This window comes from Dunckerocampus dactyliophorus, chromosome 13, assembly GCF_027744805.1.
Source record: "Dunckerocampus dactyliophorus isolate RoL2022-P2 chromosome 13, RoL_Ddac_1.1, whole genome shotgun sequence".
Classification (NCBI taxonomy): domain Eukaryota; kingdom Metazoa; phylum Chordata; class Actinopteri; order Syngnathiformes; family Syngnathidae; genus Dunckerocampus; species Dunckerocampus dactyliophorus.
Genome location: NC_072831.1, coordinates 772,951 through 789,219, shown reverse-complemented (window position 1 = coordinate 789,219; position 16,269 = coordinate 772,951). Strand labels below are relative to the sequence as shown.

The 16,269-nt window shown below is 44.5% G+C and overlaps 1 protein-coding gene across 1 annotated transcript; it reads right to left on the bottom strand.

Annotated features, from left to right (window-relative positions):
- Positions 1 to 1,548: 1,548 nt before the first annotated feature.
- On the bottom strand, positions 1,549 to 15,921 carry dcaf5 (ddb1 and cul4 associated factor 5). The gene is made up of 9 exons (XM_054797122.1): positions 15,556 to 15,921; positions 14,106 to 14,249; positions 13,998 to 14,034; positions 13,778 to 13,917; positions 13,017 to 13,146; positions 11,395 to 11,608; positions 7,219 to 7,285; positions 7,004 to 7,131; positions 1,549 to 5,635 (listed from the first exon to the last, which is right to left on the bottom strand). Exons 1-9 carry the CDS (start codon positions 15,761 to 15,763, stop codon positions 4,472 to 4,474), a joined length of 2,232 nt encoding a protein of 743 aa, XP_054653097.1. The 5' UTR covers positions 15,764 to 15,921; the 3' UTR covers positions 1,549 to 4,471.
- Positions 15,922 to 16,269: the final 348 nt, after the last annotated feature.

Here is a 16,269-nt window from a genome sequence, read left to right as displayed (position 1 = left end):
AAAAATGTTGTCAGTAGGACTCAGTAATGAGGAGCTCCACCGTTCTTGTTCATCACTTCCAAAATGGCTTTGGGCATGCTTGATGCCAGTGCTTCCAGGAGGCTAGTGGGAACATTGCTCCAAGTGGTGAAGATGGCTTCACCAAGGCCATCAACTGTCTGGAACTGATGGCCATTTTTAGAAACTTCCCTTGCCATCCATCCCAAATGTTCTCTATGGGATTGAAATCAGGATGGTCCAAAAGAGTGATGTTATTCTCCCTGAAGAAGTCCTTGGTCAAGCCAGCATTGTGAACTGCAGCGTTGTCCTGTTGAAGAACCCAGCTGGTACCACACACACGAGGGCCCTCAGTCATGAGGGATGCCCGCCCCAACATCTGCATCCGTTTGACGACCCCGCACCACCTGAAGCTCCGGTGTTCCACTGAATGAAAAAGCACCCCAGACCATGATGGACCCCCTTCCACATCAACATTTGGAGCACATTTGGGCTTTTATAGCCTGTGGTCTTAAACTTTTGATCAGCTGATAAACAGCCCATTTCAGTTGAATTGTTGTTTTCAATAAATGACTTTTTCAAAATGCTTGTTGTCTCACCCCCCCCATCTTGTTTTGCATATTGTAGCTCTACTTAAAACCTCATTAAGATCCAAATGTGCAAAATGCTAATTCGAGCCATTTTTCAACTGGTCTTCAGATTTTGATCAGGAGTGTATGCGCTGATATTCAACCGCTGCCACCAACTTGCTCGTAGATGTGTAACATTTGCGAAGGAGTGGATATTTTTCTCAAACGACCCCTTTTAAAGTGTGTGATGAGGAACCGATTCCCAGATATACAGTCAAACTTGTCTATAGCGGCCACTAGAGAGAGACTGCAAAAGTGGCCGCTATAGACAGGTGGCCTTTATGGACAGGTTGACGGTCATTTTGAATGTTGACCAGTAGAGGGCACTGTGGGACTGCGGATAAAAGTTGTACAGCACTACTAGGCTTGTTATTATCCACGACCCACAGAACAAAGCTGTGCCTGTAATGTATTATGCTTGTTTTTAATATTTTACTTTTTATACGGCAGAGTGTCATTACAGCTTTAGTTCATTAGGAAGTGACGGGAAGTGACGGTGGGCGTCTCGAGCAGGAGAGCTAGGCTCAGTGCTAGCTGTGAGTTTGGAGAGAGTTGGGAAGTGTGTTTATGTTGGCGTGGATGTAAAGTCCTGCAGTGTTCTCCGCTGTTAATAAAGCCATTAAAGTGCATCGGCGACGTGAGTCTCTCCTTCCCCACAACAAGCGGCATTACAGTATTGACCAGTGCACACCAGGAAATAAACGGTGTCACTGTCTACAACAAGCTCCAAAGAAGACGGCTTTGTTTGTGTCGAATACAGAAGATGAGGACTTTGATGGATTTGTGGATGAGAATTGATGAAAAATAATGTGAGTACATTCTAAAATACTTCAATTAAGTACAACCCAACTCAGTTTTGCTCCCGCTGACTTTTTAAAAACATACGATAGCATGCATGCTAGTGTGTTTAGCGTGCAGGCAGTATTGTAGCGTCGCTGGGAGCACGTCCTGTTCCCAGCCTACTTTGCGGTAATGTTTTGGTGCAAATGCTCTTAAAGTTACATGTTTGACCAGGAAATAGCAAGCTCAAAAGAAGACGGCTTTTTATGTGGAACAACTGACAGTTTGTGTGGATCTTGTGAATGATTGTGACTGAGCTAGGACTCAGTAATTAAAGTCTACACTCGACGGCTTTATTGATTGAAAAATGAAACTTTTTCGTGCATGAAGCTTCTGCTTGAGTCTGTAATTTGGCCGCTATATGCAGTCAGATATTGACCAAGGGAGACAAAATGGGTGGCCGCTGGCCGCGTTGGACAGGTGACTGCTATACACAGGGTCTATAACATGTACATTTGCTGGGGGGGATTTTTCAGTGGCTGCCATAGGCAGGTGGCCGTGGCTGCTAAGACAGGTTTGACTGTATGTTAGAAGAAGGAGCAGTTCTTGTATGCAAACGGAAATCGGTTCTTATCGTGCTCTTAAGAGAACCATTCAATATCAATCAACACGTTGGCAAAGGTCACACAAGCCACACAAGAGCAGTGGATATGTTGTATATCATTTGCAAATTCAGAGCAAGAAAGTCATCTAACTGTAAAAAAGCCGCAATTTTATGAGAATAACGTAATATTCGGAGAAATTAACATTTGGTACATTTTACATTTCGCAGAAGCGAAAAAAGGCTGTAATTTTATGAGAATAAAGTCAAAATATTAAGAGAAAAGTTCATATTGTAATGACAAAAAAATTAGGCAATTTTACAAGAATAAACTTGTAATAGGAGGGAAAATCATTTTACTAGCGTCGAAAAAAGTACAGTAGACGCCCCTACAATGTAAATAATCCTTTCCGAGAACCTTTATGTTATAGGGATTTTATGTTATAGGAAGTGTAAAATACATGTAAATAGCCTAATCCGTTCCAAGATCTTCCCAAACTCACACCTTTGGCCCTTCAAAATATTCAAAGTCCACCAAATATGGTGGGTAAATATAAGAAAACGTTAGCATAAACATAGTAGAGTAACATTCCAATCTAAAATAAGGTAATAAATAAGATTACTGTAAATGAATAAAATTGAAAAACAGAAACAATCCTACCGTTCACGAGATGTCTTGATCAGGAGCGCAAGTGGAGGCAGGAAGGAGGAGGAGGACTAGCCTGAGGCGAAACGCGACTCAAAGAGTCTAAGAGTCAGCTGGTCTCACAGACAAACACACACGCACTACACGATAATGCTGTGTGCAAAATTTTAATTTGTAACTTAACTTAATTGTTCGTTAATTTAAAAGTTAGTTTCAGGGGGACTACCAAGAGGAAGGAGTTTGAAGAGACAAGCCTGTCTCACACAAATTCACGTACGTGCTGTATAACTCCGCCAATGAGATGAGAGCAGAGGCGGTGCCCTGATAATCAATCAATGAGATGAGAGCGGAGGCGGTGCCTCGAAAATCAGCCAATGAGAGCGTGATGCGTCAGAAGGCGTCACCAAGTGTTAGTCTGAACTTGCACCGACTTGAGGCATTAATAAAGTTGATTGGAAAAAAAAAAAAAAAAGACTTGCACTGACTTGACGCTTTATGTTATATGGAATTTCTTCTGTAATACGAAGCAAAAACTTTACATAAATTCTTTATGTTCAGTGGAATTTACGTAAAAGGAGGTTTATGTTATGCGAGGTACTACTGTATAGTTTTAAAAGTAGTAAATTGTAACTTGTGGGAAATTAGGTTAGGCAAAAGTTATATAGGAATGAAGTCTAAATATTTAGAGAGAAAAAAAGTAATCCAACGAGAAAGTCGCAATTTTACAAGATTTAGGCCATAATATGAGGAAAAATAATGTCACTTTAATAGCATATTGTTGCATATCGTTCATATAATAGCTTATATAGTCAAGAAAAGAGAAAGAGAAATGAGAAGGGCTATCATTTTAAGGAAATAGCGGCAGAATATTAAAAGAAAAAAAATCATATTCGAACAAGAAAACAGGCAATTTTACGAGAATAAACACGCAATATTTTGGAAAGAAAACGTCATTTTAGTAGCAGAGTTGAAATATAATTGGTTCCAGATCCAACCATAAGTGAATTCCACCATCAGATTCCTTCTAGACCTTTTGAATAGGCTTTTTAACATGATTAGAGCCCTCTAGACATGAAATAACACCCCTATAGTCACCTTTACACTCCTATTACCCAATATAGTAGACACAAGAGAAAATAAGACATAGAAAACCTGTAAACCACCTTCTAAATACACTTTTTAAATGTATAAGCAGAATTATTCTATTTTTCTGGATTTTTGTTCACAGTAATTAATTTAAATTATGAATAAATAATATAATTAATATGTATTACTATAATTAATAATCATTAATTGGATTTGCAATATTTCCTATAGGAAAGGTTTTCATCCTTTTGAAACGAATGAGCTGCAAAAACAGAGGTACCCGATTTTTTTGTTTTTAATCAAAAATACACCAATATGTGACACCTCTGGCACTTTGCCAGTAGGGGGCAGCATATTAGTGAAACTCCAGCGACTATTACCTCCATGAAAATGGTACAAACGAGAGCGACGCCAGTTCCCAAGGAGACTTTAGCATGAGTTAGCATTGGGAGCTGAAATGCTGAAGGAAGGAAGTGTGGGAGAAGAAATGAGGCTTTTTAATGGAAGGAAAAGGAAGATGGCTGCCTCAGGGGCGGGGTCAACACAGCAGAAACATCGAATGCATCGTATCAAACTAAAATCATCCTTCACGTACGCTCAAGTTGTCAAAAAAAAAAAAAAAAGTCCTCCATCAGTCTAGCAGCTCCACGTTGTGGGCGGTGCTTGTGTGACGACTGCTTTTGTCAGCAGGAAAAAAGTAATGACGACAAAAGTGGCAAAGGAGTGCGCTCGCTAAGTTTTCAGCTTCTTCTCCGAGGGCGATGACCCGCCGTCTCCTTCTTCTGGTCCCACGTGGGTCCGTTTCTGTGTGCCTGCTTTCAGCCTCTCGGCCGCCATGACGCCGTCCTCTTCCTCTGACACAACGGAGGCGCTGTCGCCTGGCGCCGTGGTTCGGTGCCGCCCATAGACTCCTGGGCCGCTTTGAGTCACGCCGCTGCACGCCGCCCCCTCTGGGTTGGACTCCGCCATCCCTTCGGTCCGCTGGTTCCCGTTCAGACTGGCGGGGGACATGACGGGGCTACCGCACACAAAGTCTGCCAGAATGAGACGTTTTTCCTCCATCTGCAAGGCGTTCTGTTCCTCACCCGACGAGGACGTCAGGTCGTCCACCGAGATGGATGGGTAGCTACAGGAGTCGATGGCGGAGAACAAGGCCTGCACCGAGTCAGGTCGCTCCCCGGCCCGAGAGACTGCGTGCATACGACGGTGTCGCCTCATCACATTGCGGCGCCTCACTGCGCTGCGCCGTTCTTCGTCCTCGCTGCTGGAGCTGGACGTGGTCGCCGAGGAGCTGGAGGCCCCGGCGAGGAGCGAGGGGGAGGTGGAGGACGGTATGGAGAGGGTGGCGTAGTCCCGGGGGCTCGGGGAGCGAGGACGCGGCATGGGGTCCAGCCAGAACTCGCTGGAGTCCGAGTCGTCGTTCACCTGGAAGCCCGACTGCTGCCGTTGAGGTCTGCTCCGCCTTCTGGACCGCCCCTCGCTCTCTGTGCCGGCTCGCTCCTCGCCTCCGGAGGGTTCCGGTCCCGCCAGGGAGGAGGAGCTGGAATTCTCGGAGTCGCTGCGGTGACCTGCGGCCGAGGGCGCGGGCGGAGTCGCTGCCGTCGCGCGGGCGGAGCGGCGGCCGCGAGCATGGAGCTGCATGATGGCCTCCTCGCTCAGGTCGCTGTCCGAGTCTGAGCTCCAGCCCTCGATCTCCCTCCGCACCAGCGAGTCGAAGAACGCCATCATACGAGGGTCCTCCTGGATGGACTGGCTCACGTAGTCGTGGGACAGACCGCTGCCGCTGTTCAGAACCAGACTGATGTACTCCTCGTGCGTGTACAGGCTGCGGGACTTGTCCTCCACGTGGCCATCAAGGTCGCCAAGGCTGTCGGGCTGCTGATACGGACTCCACACCTGCCGTGCACCACAAACATCAACCACGATAACTAATGCTAGGTATGTCCCAATACAACTTTTTCACTTCCGATAGTATTGGCTGATATTGATATCAATCTGATATCAGCAGGAATCATACGTAAGTTATTTAGTAGTGTGAAATGATAGAAAGGGATAAATTAAGTGATATCAATCAGACAACAGCAACAGTAAACCATGAGTGCCCCTGCTTGGATCAGGTGCTGATATCGGAGATTATTGATGCGGGCCGATATAATTTCATACAGTCGTTGATGGCGGATCATCGGTTCCACACCTGAACGTGAAATAGAAATACCTGTTTACCATCTTGTAGATACGCACGATGAGAGCCTTCTAAATGGTAATGGTAAATGATCTTTCACTTGTATAAGGCTTTTCAAAGCGCTTTGACACTGTTAGCACATTTACCTGCCTAATGAGCTTCAGGAGCAACTGTTCACCAGCATTTTGCCCAAGCATACTTTGACATGATCACTGGAGGACGGAGAATCGAACCCGCAACCTTCAGGTTGGGAGACGAGCACTCTACCACCTGAGGCATGCCGCCCCCTCAAGACAAGAAATAACACCCCTATAGTCACCTTTAGTAGACATAAAAGAAAATAAGACGTAGAAAACCTGTTTACCACCTTCTAAATATACTTAATATGACTAGAGCCATCTGGACATGTAATAACTCCCCTATAGTCATCTTTACACTTCTACTACCCAATATAGTACATAATAAGCAAAATAAGACAGAGAAAACCTGTTTAGCACCTTCTAAATATGCATTTTAACATGGTTAGAGCCCTCTAGACATGGAATAACACCCCTATAGTCACCTTTACACTTCTATTACCCAATATAGACATAAGAGAAACTAAGACAATGTTCCAGTTTCTGTACAGTGGCTTTTGTGTCATCAATGTAACAATACTGACACATAGTGACCAGCATAGAATACTACATATCATCACAACATGTTTATGAATGAGTCTTCTGAATGCCTTATATTTGTATTTGGCTTCATTTAGCCATTTGTATGCTTGAAAATGCTTCATTTAAGCCAAAAATATGTCAACTGTGTTTAAATATGCATATACAGTATTTAGACTCATAATAGGCCCTATTAGCACAAGACAGCATGATTCATTATTTCATATGTGTGTGAAAAGCTGTGATAGTGTGAAGCCGTGAAAAGTGGCGAGGGATGACTTTGCCCGTTTTGTTTAGTTTTTTGGCCAATATCGAGGTGATATCTGATATGAATGTTGGATCGGGACACCTGTTGAGTGAAAGCGGCTGGAGAAAATGAGAGTATATGATGGAGGAGGTTTGTACTTATTAATAAAAGACACACACCTTGATTACTTTCTCCACCCCGGAGGAGCAGATCATGTAGGTGTGGGGGTTGAAGCGAACCTGGTTCACGATGGAGCGGTGACCCTTCAGGACCATGAAGGCCCCGTTCACCACACGACCTGGGCCTCCTGAGAGCACAGCGACGAGTCACACCCCAACAACACGTGCAATGCCACTACGACTGTGACACCACGGAAACGTCAAGGACAACTCACCCGCTTCAGGGTCCCTGGGGATTTTCCACATGTAGAGGTTAAAGTCATCCGACCCAGACAGGATGTACTGAGGACACACAAGAGACATTTACCACACAGAATGATCATACATATTTTATATTGCACCCAAACTCGGGTTAGGGTTAGAGATAGGAAAAGGGTTACCCAAACATACCTTAACCCTAAACTTAACTGCATGAAAAACTCAATTCATTTCATTTCTATAGCGCCAAATCATACAGTTGTCTCATAGCACTTTATACATGAAGGTCACAACTGAAAACAAAGAACCAACTGAAACCCCAAGAGCAAGCACTTGGCGACGGAGGCAAGGAAAAACTCCCTCGGGGGAAGAAAAGAAACTCCGGACAAAACCCTAAACTTGCCCTGGAACACTTCCAAAGACATTGAATAATATTCAGAGGTAGCTCACAGACCTCAAAGTTGGTCAAAACTAATAATGGCTCAACAGAAAAAGTGGTCGTCAGTCATTTTAGAGTAATTCTAGGGGGTTGTATTTTCAAAACAGTCTCTCTTAATGCTCATTCTCTTTAAGTACATTAACAGTAAGTAACTTAACATACATTCATGTCACCTGTTCAACCTCCTGAATTCCATCTGGAGACTGGCACTCCAAAATGGAAGGAAGTAGAGAACATAGTACGGCACGCAAGATCGGCATCAGCTCCTGGACCAAATGGAGTGTCGTATAAGCTGTATAAGAAGGCACCAGATGTTCTACGCTATCTGTGGAGGCACATGAAGACAGTATGACAAAAGGGAATAATACCCAAGGCGTGGCGAAGGGTAGGAGGCGTGCTAATTCCCAAAGAGAAGGATGCAGCAGATATCAGTCAATTCTAGCCAATCTGCTGTCTCAAAGTTGGAGAGAAAATCTGTCCACCTACCTGGAGAAGAACAAGTACATTGATACATCTATACAGAAAGCCTGCATGCCAGGGTTCTCTGGTTGCTTGGAGCATACCAGTATGATCTGGCACCAGATCCAAAACGAATGTCGAATGACAAAAGAGACCTCCATGGAACCTTCCTCGACTTGGCTAATGCCTTTGGATCAGTTCCCTACAATCTCCTCTGAGAATCCTTCAACTTCCTCCACGTTCCATTAGCCATCACTGCTCTTGTGAAAGCCTACTTGGAGACCTACAACTGTGCTTCACAACAACCTACTACACAACATGGCAGCTTCTAGAAGTAGGCATCATGGCAGGCTGCAGAGTCTCACCGCTGGCATTCACAATGGCCATGGAAGTCATCAGCGCCTCTTGATGGGTGGTGGGAGGAGAGCGAACTAAGAACGGAACCCGCTTTCCACCTATCCGAGCATTCATGGATGACATGACCACGCTGACCACTACTGCAGTATGCACCAGGCGGCTGCTTCGAAAGCTGCAGGAGAACATCAGATGGGCCCGGGTAAAAATCAAGCCACGGAGCATGTCAATAGTCAAGGGAGAGCTTAAGAATGTGAGGTTCTGCATTGGTGACGACCCAATACCGATGCTGTCAGAGCAACCCGTCAAAAGCCTGGGTAGATGGTACAATACAAGCCTCAGGGACAAAGACCAGGTACAGGTACTTAGGCAGGACATCACCACCAGTCTGAACACCATCAACAAGGAAATGTTGCCAAGGAAGCTCAAACTCTGGTTCCTACAATTTGGACTACTCCCCAGTGAAATGCGGCCACTCACGATCTACAGGGTCCCAATATCAACAGTGGTGAAGATGGAGCGAAACATAACTGCGTATGTGACGAAGTAGCTTGGAGTCCCACACTGTTTGACCAAAATCAGCATCTACGGCAAAGGAGTGCTTGAACTACTTATCACAAGCCTCACTGAAGAATACAAATGCTCTAAAGTGAGACTACAGATGACATTGAAGGACTCCAGAGATCAGAACGTTAGCAATGCTGCATCACCTCTGTTAACAATGGAAGGCAATGAACACCATCCCACGCAGTACAGCACACTACGTCAGCCCTGAAGCACAACGACATTGTGGGACATGTCCAGCTGTGAAGAGGAGGATCCGGTGTTGCAGTAAATAAACAAACTTGACACAAAGCTTCACCTTCACAAAAGGAGAAAAATGGTGGTAGACGAGGTGCGGCGTCAGGAGGCTGAAAGAAGCGCAAAGGATGTCTCTCTTGCCAAGCAGAGACAATGGATGAGGTTGGAAGGCGTGGAGAGGAGAAAGCTCACCTGGAGGGAGCTCTGGGAAATGGAAGCAAGAAACATCAGTTTCATCATAAGAGCTACATATGTGCTCCCATTCCCAAAAAACCTTCACCGGTGGTATGGCGAGGACCCAACCTGTTTTAGCAATAATAATAAACAACCACTTACTCTTATAAAGCAAAAATATGAGAAATTTGGTGCTGCTGCATTGAGGTATCCAAGCCCAACAACAAATATCTATGGTTACTGTTGGCTTAAGAGTTAGGGTTTGGGGTTACAGGAGGGTTGGGGTACCCTATTCCTATCCCTAACCCTAACCCTAGTCTAGGTAGGTATTGAAATTTTTTTATTTACAGTTACAGTGTTGTGATTTGTGTGCCCTACATAAATCACTGTATATGGGACTATGCCAAGTCATTGTTGGCCACCACCAACTTCTTTTTTAATCACCCTGTATTATTCAATTTTTCTGAAAATTTTACAGGGTTAGTTTTTCATGCAACTCAACTATTTTTAGGGGTCAGACGATGGTTTTCCAGACTTTTGTAAAATAAGAACCACCCTAATCCTGACCAAATGCCCGAGCCACCTCATCTGGTTCCTCTAAATGCGGAGGAGCAGCACTTCTACTGCGAGTTTCTACAGGATGACCGTGCTTCTCACCTTATCTCTCAGGGAGAGTCCAGCCACTCAACGGAGAACAGAGAACCCCTCACTTCATCCGCTTGACCGCCATCTTGTCCTTTCGGTCACTGACGAAAGCTCGCTGACGAAGCTCTTCGGATGAGGAGCGAAACGTCCGACACCTTCTTCACAGAAGTACAGATGACGTCTCAAGAAGCCTTTTCCTCGGTTCATGACGATAGGTGAGAGTAGTAACGTATATGGACTGGTAATTTGAGAGGTTTGCCTTTTGGCACAGCTCTCTCTTCACCACAAAAAGGAGCGATGCACAGTGCGCATCACTGCAGACGCCGCACCAATTCGCCTGTCGATCTCACGTTCCATCCTTCCCTCACATGTGAACAAGACCTCAGAGGTAGTTAAACTCCTCCAGTTAGGGCAAGATGTCATCCCTGGCCCGGAGATGGGATTCCACCATTTTCCAGGTGAGAACCATGGACACGGACTTGGAGGTGCTGATTCTCATCCCGGCCCTTTCACACTTGACTGTGAACCAATCCAGTAAGAGTTGAAGGTCACGGCTTGATGAAGCCACCAGTACCACATCATCTGCAAAAAGCAGAGACCCAATCCTGCAGCCACCAAACCGGAACCCCTCAACCCGTCTGGGTCTAAAAATTCTTTCCATCAAAGTAATGAACAGAATCGGTGACAAAGGGTAGCCCTGGTGGAGTCCAACCCTCACTGGAAACTGATCTGACTTATTGCCGGCAATGCAGAGCCTCAATTAGCTGGTCCGATACACCATATTCCCAGAGTACTACCCACAGAATTCCTCGAGAACACAGTCGAATGCCTTCTCCGAGTCGACAAAACACATGTAGACTGGTTAGGCAAACTCCCATGCACCCTCACCCTCAAGGAGGAAATAAGCCAAGAGTGAAGAGCTGGTCCACAGTTCTACAACCAGGACTGAGATCTGAGATTCAACTATCCGGCGGATCCTCCTCTCCAGAACCCCTGAATAGACCTTGCCAGCAAGGCTGAGGAGTGTGATCCCTCCTCCCCCGATGTCCACGCGACGCTGCAGCTTGTTAGATTACCACTATTCCTTGAGGGCTACATAGTTTGACTTTATTCTCATCAGATTACAACTCTTTTTGTTACCTAATTTTCGAAAAATGCCAACTTTGTTTTCTAAGTTTGTATTATATTATTCTAAGTTGATTAAGCCGCACATGAAATCAATTCCATCAAAAAACTGTCTGTCCAACACTGTGCAATGTATGCTTGTTGGTGTCTATTCGGGGTGCAGCGTTTCTTTCCACCTTTTGAGGATGTAGCCAACCTGATCTCTGTCGCCTGCGAAACAGCAGCTCTTCATGGTGCAGGAGTTGAAGTAGCCCTGGTTGTCAAACTGGAAGCTGGGCAGGCGTGAGTGCAGCTCGTAGAGGACGGGCGGCAGGCGGCGCCGCAGAGCCAGCAGCTGCGTGCCCGTGCTGTTGAAGCGAACGCTCATGGCGCTCTGCAGAGACATGCTGCCGCCGTAGCGTAGCAGCGAGCTGAAACAGCACAAAGGAAGGACATACTGTAGGATGAGGTGTCCAAACGTTTTCTTGCAAAATGAAAGGATGCCACTTTGATATTTTGTAAAATATGCTATAAAGTTACATATATTTCAAGAACAAAAAGTGCATCTCATCTTTGTCAAATCGGCGAAAAAACCTGTTAACTCATTCAATCCCAAAGATGTATTTATAAGTCTCCTCTACTTCAACTTTCTTCTTGTCAATTTCCTTCTCATAATTATGATTTTATTCCCATAATATTCACTTCATTCCTGTGACATAACTTTTCCAGCAAACTAATTTCCCAACAGAATTTTAACTTTATTCATCATTTTGTTTCTCATTTTAGGAATTTACAAAAATAACATCTGTTTTCTTTAATATTTCAACTTGATGCTACTGAAATGATGTATTTTTCCCCTCTTGATATTACATCGTTCTTTTAAAATGATTACTTTTTCTTGTTGGATTACAACTGATATATATTTTTATATATACACTGCTCAAAAAAATGAAAGGAACACTTGGAAAACACATCAGATCTAAAGTGGGGGAAAAATGATGTTGAATATGTTTCCTGATAATAAGTGGGTGATGTATTAGTAACAAAATGATGCCACATCATTTGATAGAAATGAAAATGATCACCCTATAGAGGGGGGAAATCAAAGACACCCCAAAAATGAAAGTGAAAAAATGATGCAGCACACTGGTCCATTTAGCTAAAATGTCATTGTAGCAACTCAAAATGATTGTCAGTAGTTTGTGTGGCCCCCACGTGCTTGTACGCATGCCTGACAACGTGGGGGCATGCTCCTAATGAGACTACGGATGGTGTCCTGGGGATCTCCTCCCAGATCTGGACCAGGGCATCAATGTGGTACCTGGACGCATGGAGGAGATTCCATTTGATTTCCCCCCTCTATAGGGTGATCATTTTCATTTCTATCAAATGATGTGGCATCATTTTGTTACATCACCCACTTATTATCAGGAAAGATATTCAAGATTATTTTTCCCCCAGTTTAGATCTGATGTGTTTTCGAAGTGTTCCTTTAATATTTTTTGAGCAGTATATTTTTTTAAATATATTTTGACTTTGTCATAAAATTTCAGATGTTTTTTTTTCATTTTTCCTTTTGTAGTCCTTTTCTTATTTATATGAATGATATTGTTAGAATAAAAAACAGCCGTGGGTGACAAATGGCCTCCGTGGGGTGCACTTTGGCCACCCCTGATTGAGGGACATGTTGGAAGGCTTTGCACCACAAGCTAGGAGAAATAAATCCATCAACAGCGCCACCCGGTGGACCCAATGAGAGCGGCGTGGCAAAGACACAACATTAGGTACACCCGCGCAATCTCGAAAGAAGAAAGTCTCGGATTGTTATGGCAGTCTAACCTGCGTGGCTTGCGGATGTCCCACAATCCCACACCTTCCTTGGAGTTGGCGGTGGCCAGCAGCCTGGGCTCCACGGGGTTGAACATCACGCTGTGGAAGGCTGACGGGTAGCTGGCCAGGCAGAACGGCTCTACACAACAAGTGTTGAAAAGTTCTTTTCTGCGCAGTAAAACCAACACACTTCATTTCCACACACAACTACAGTAGCTTGTTGTAGTGGGTCATTACACTTGACATCCTGTAGGGGGAGTCCTGCAATGGCAATACAGTATAGAGTACCTAGTAGAAATAGGAGTGGTATTCATGAAATAAATCCTCTCAGTTACATTAGAATGGCTACAAAACTTACATTTGTCCATTTCTTCATGTTTCATCATATTTCATCTGCTTGCCTTTCTCCTTTTTGCAACAATACAATCATGTTTTAGGTCATTTTCATGCAAAAACTGCAAAAACCAGGAGGCGTTTTAGCTAAGCTTCCAAGCAGCAGCACTGTACTAGCTGGAAACAGCCAGCAGGGGGTGCCAATCATCCATGTCCGGAAGATGTGAAAAGAAGCTCAAACATGCTTGGCTTTTTACATCATTCCCATTCTGCTTTTCATTGAAAGCACAAAGGATGATTTTCTACTTCTTTATCTGCTTTTTGCAAAAGTCCAATCATGTTTTTCTCTAAATTCAAAGGCATAGACAAGCTGGAAAACACCCAGCACAGGGCACAACGACATCAAGCCCAACCCAACTGCTTTTCCCGCCGTTTACCTCCGTGTGGCGGCTCGCGAGTGTCCCAGATGAGGACGCGTCCGTCGTCGGACGAGCTGGCGAAGACGTTGTCGTTGACGGGGCTTACGGACAGACTGTACACGGCGTCGATGTGCAGGAAGACGTTGAGAGTCTCCCTCCTGCAAGAAGAAGAACACTTGCACGCTTGCCCTGATGGGGACGACAATGAGGACACCGTGAAGACATCACAGACACCCACCGCTCCACGTCGTGAAGGATCACCTGCTCGTCGTTTCCTGGTCAGCAAACAAAAAGAGAAAAGATGTCAACAAGCGGCGACGTGGCGCTGCTACTTGATTGTCAGCACCTCCGGAGAAGACCTTCTTGTTGGTGCTGTCAAAGGCCAAGCAGAAGATGTTGGACAGATGCTCGCCCTTCAGCTTCAGCGGCTTGGAGCGAGCGTGGACGGCTTGCTCCATGTGCCACAACAACACTCGACGGTCATCTCCACCTGTGCACACAAAACACAACATTTCAGCAAATAATTAACACATCCCTCCCCGTTACTTGGTTCCACACCCCACCATGATAAGTCCTTTACACTCCAATTACCCAACATAGTACACATAAGACAAAATAAGACATAAAAAAACCTGTTTACCACTTTCTAAATACACTTTAACATTATTAGACCCCTCAAGACATGAAATAACACCCATATAGTCACCTTTACACTCCTATTACCCAATATAGTAGATATTAAGACAGAAAATAAGACATAGAAAACCTGTTTACCACCTTCTAAATACACTTTTTAACATGATTACAGCCCTCTAGACATGAAATAACACCCTTATAGTCACCTTCACTCTTATTACCCAATATAGTAGACATTAGAGAAAATAAGCTATAGAAAACCTGTTTACCACTTTCTAAATACACTTTTTAACATTAAAGACTTCTAGACATAAAATAAAAACCCCTATCATCACCTTTACACTTCTATTACCCAATATAGTAGACATAAGAGAAAATAAGACATAAGATAGGCTACCTGCTTACCACCTCCTTTTATATATATATACTGTATATACATACACACACACATATATATATATATATACACATATATATATACACACATATATATATATACACACACATATATATACACACACACATTATATATATATATATATATATATACACACACACATTATATATATATATATATATATATATATACACACACACATTATATATATATATATATATATATATATATGCATACATTTGTATATTAAAACCCTAGCAATACGTTTATACTGCTCAAAGATCCTCTCTGACAGGACGCTCTGTTGTTTTAAAGAAGCTAGCCAAAAGCAGTAGTCAAAGATCCCCTATACGACAAAATTCTCTGTTTTTAAGAGCCTGCGTAAAAATGTGTTTTAAAGTTAATTCCCGTTGCTAAACATTGCAGTAAGTGCGCTATGTTGTTTAATAATAGGACAGCTACTGCGAGCTAGTCAATGAAAAACAAACATGGCAGGCTGTCGTGTTTATTCTAGGCCACACAACTGCTTTTCAGCACATCATTAGCCATGTAAGGTGTCATGGGGGCCAACTGCTAACACGAGGGGGTATAACGAGCTCTTCCAGCCCGCTGACATTTTGCCCGAGTCCGGGGCTGTGTGTACATTCGGACGCGAAAGCTGCTAAGCTAACTTAGCTACTGAGCACCCAGCTGACTAGCTATCTATGGTGCTAGTTAGCTTAGCATGCTAGCGGAGTATGCAATGAAGGATTCGTCCACCGACCAGACACCAGCCACTCGCCGCCGTTGTTGGAGAACTCGATGGCGTTGACGCAGCCGAAGTGTCCCAGCATGTCCTTCTTGTAGAGGCTGGAGCAGCCGGCCAGCCTGCGCCTCTGGAACTCCTCCTTCATGAGCGGCTGTCCGGTCATCTCTCGGCGGGACAGGAAGCCAACGGAGGAGCGCATACCGCAGCCCTTCAGCTCCTTCATGGCGCGAAGACTACCAGCTTGAGTCTAATCACCGGCTGCTCTGTTGCTCCGCTTGCTGACTGGCGACGTCTTCATGGCGGTGTCGGAGGGTGTGGACATCGCGGTGTAACTGCTCGGTGCTCATGGCAGTCTGGCGGAGAGGAAGCTTCCTGCTCCGGCTATACTACCTCTCTCTCTCTCTCTCTCTCTCTCTCTCTCTCTCTCTCTCTCTCTCTCTCTCTCTCTCTCTCTCTCTCTCTCTCTCTCTCTCTCTCTCTTCCCCCCCCCCCCGCCTGTCAGCATGCATCAGAAACACCACTCTCATTTTTTTCTTTATTTCATTCACATATAAATACCTATATATTAGGGGTGTGCATTGATTCCATTCGATATATCCCGATACTTAAGTGCAAGACAACATTATTACAGCATCAGTTAGTGTGGCGTTCTTCAGCCAGAAAAGGTAGATTCTTGAAGCGTTGGTCAACTGCAGACGCCATGTGCAGAGTCTCCCTCTCACTGGCATA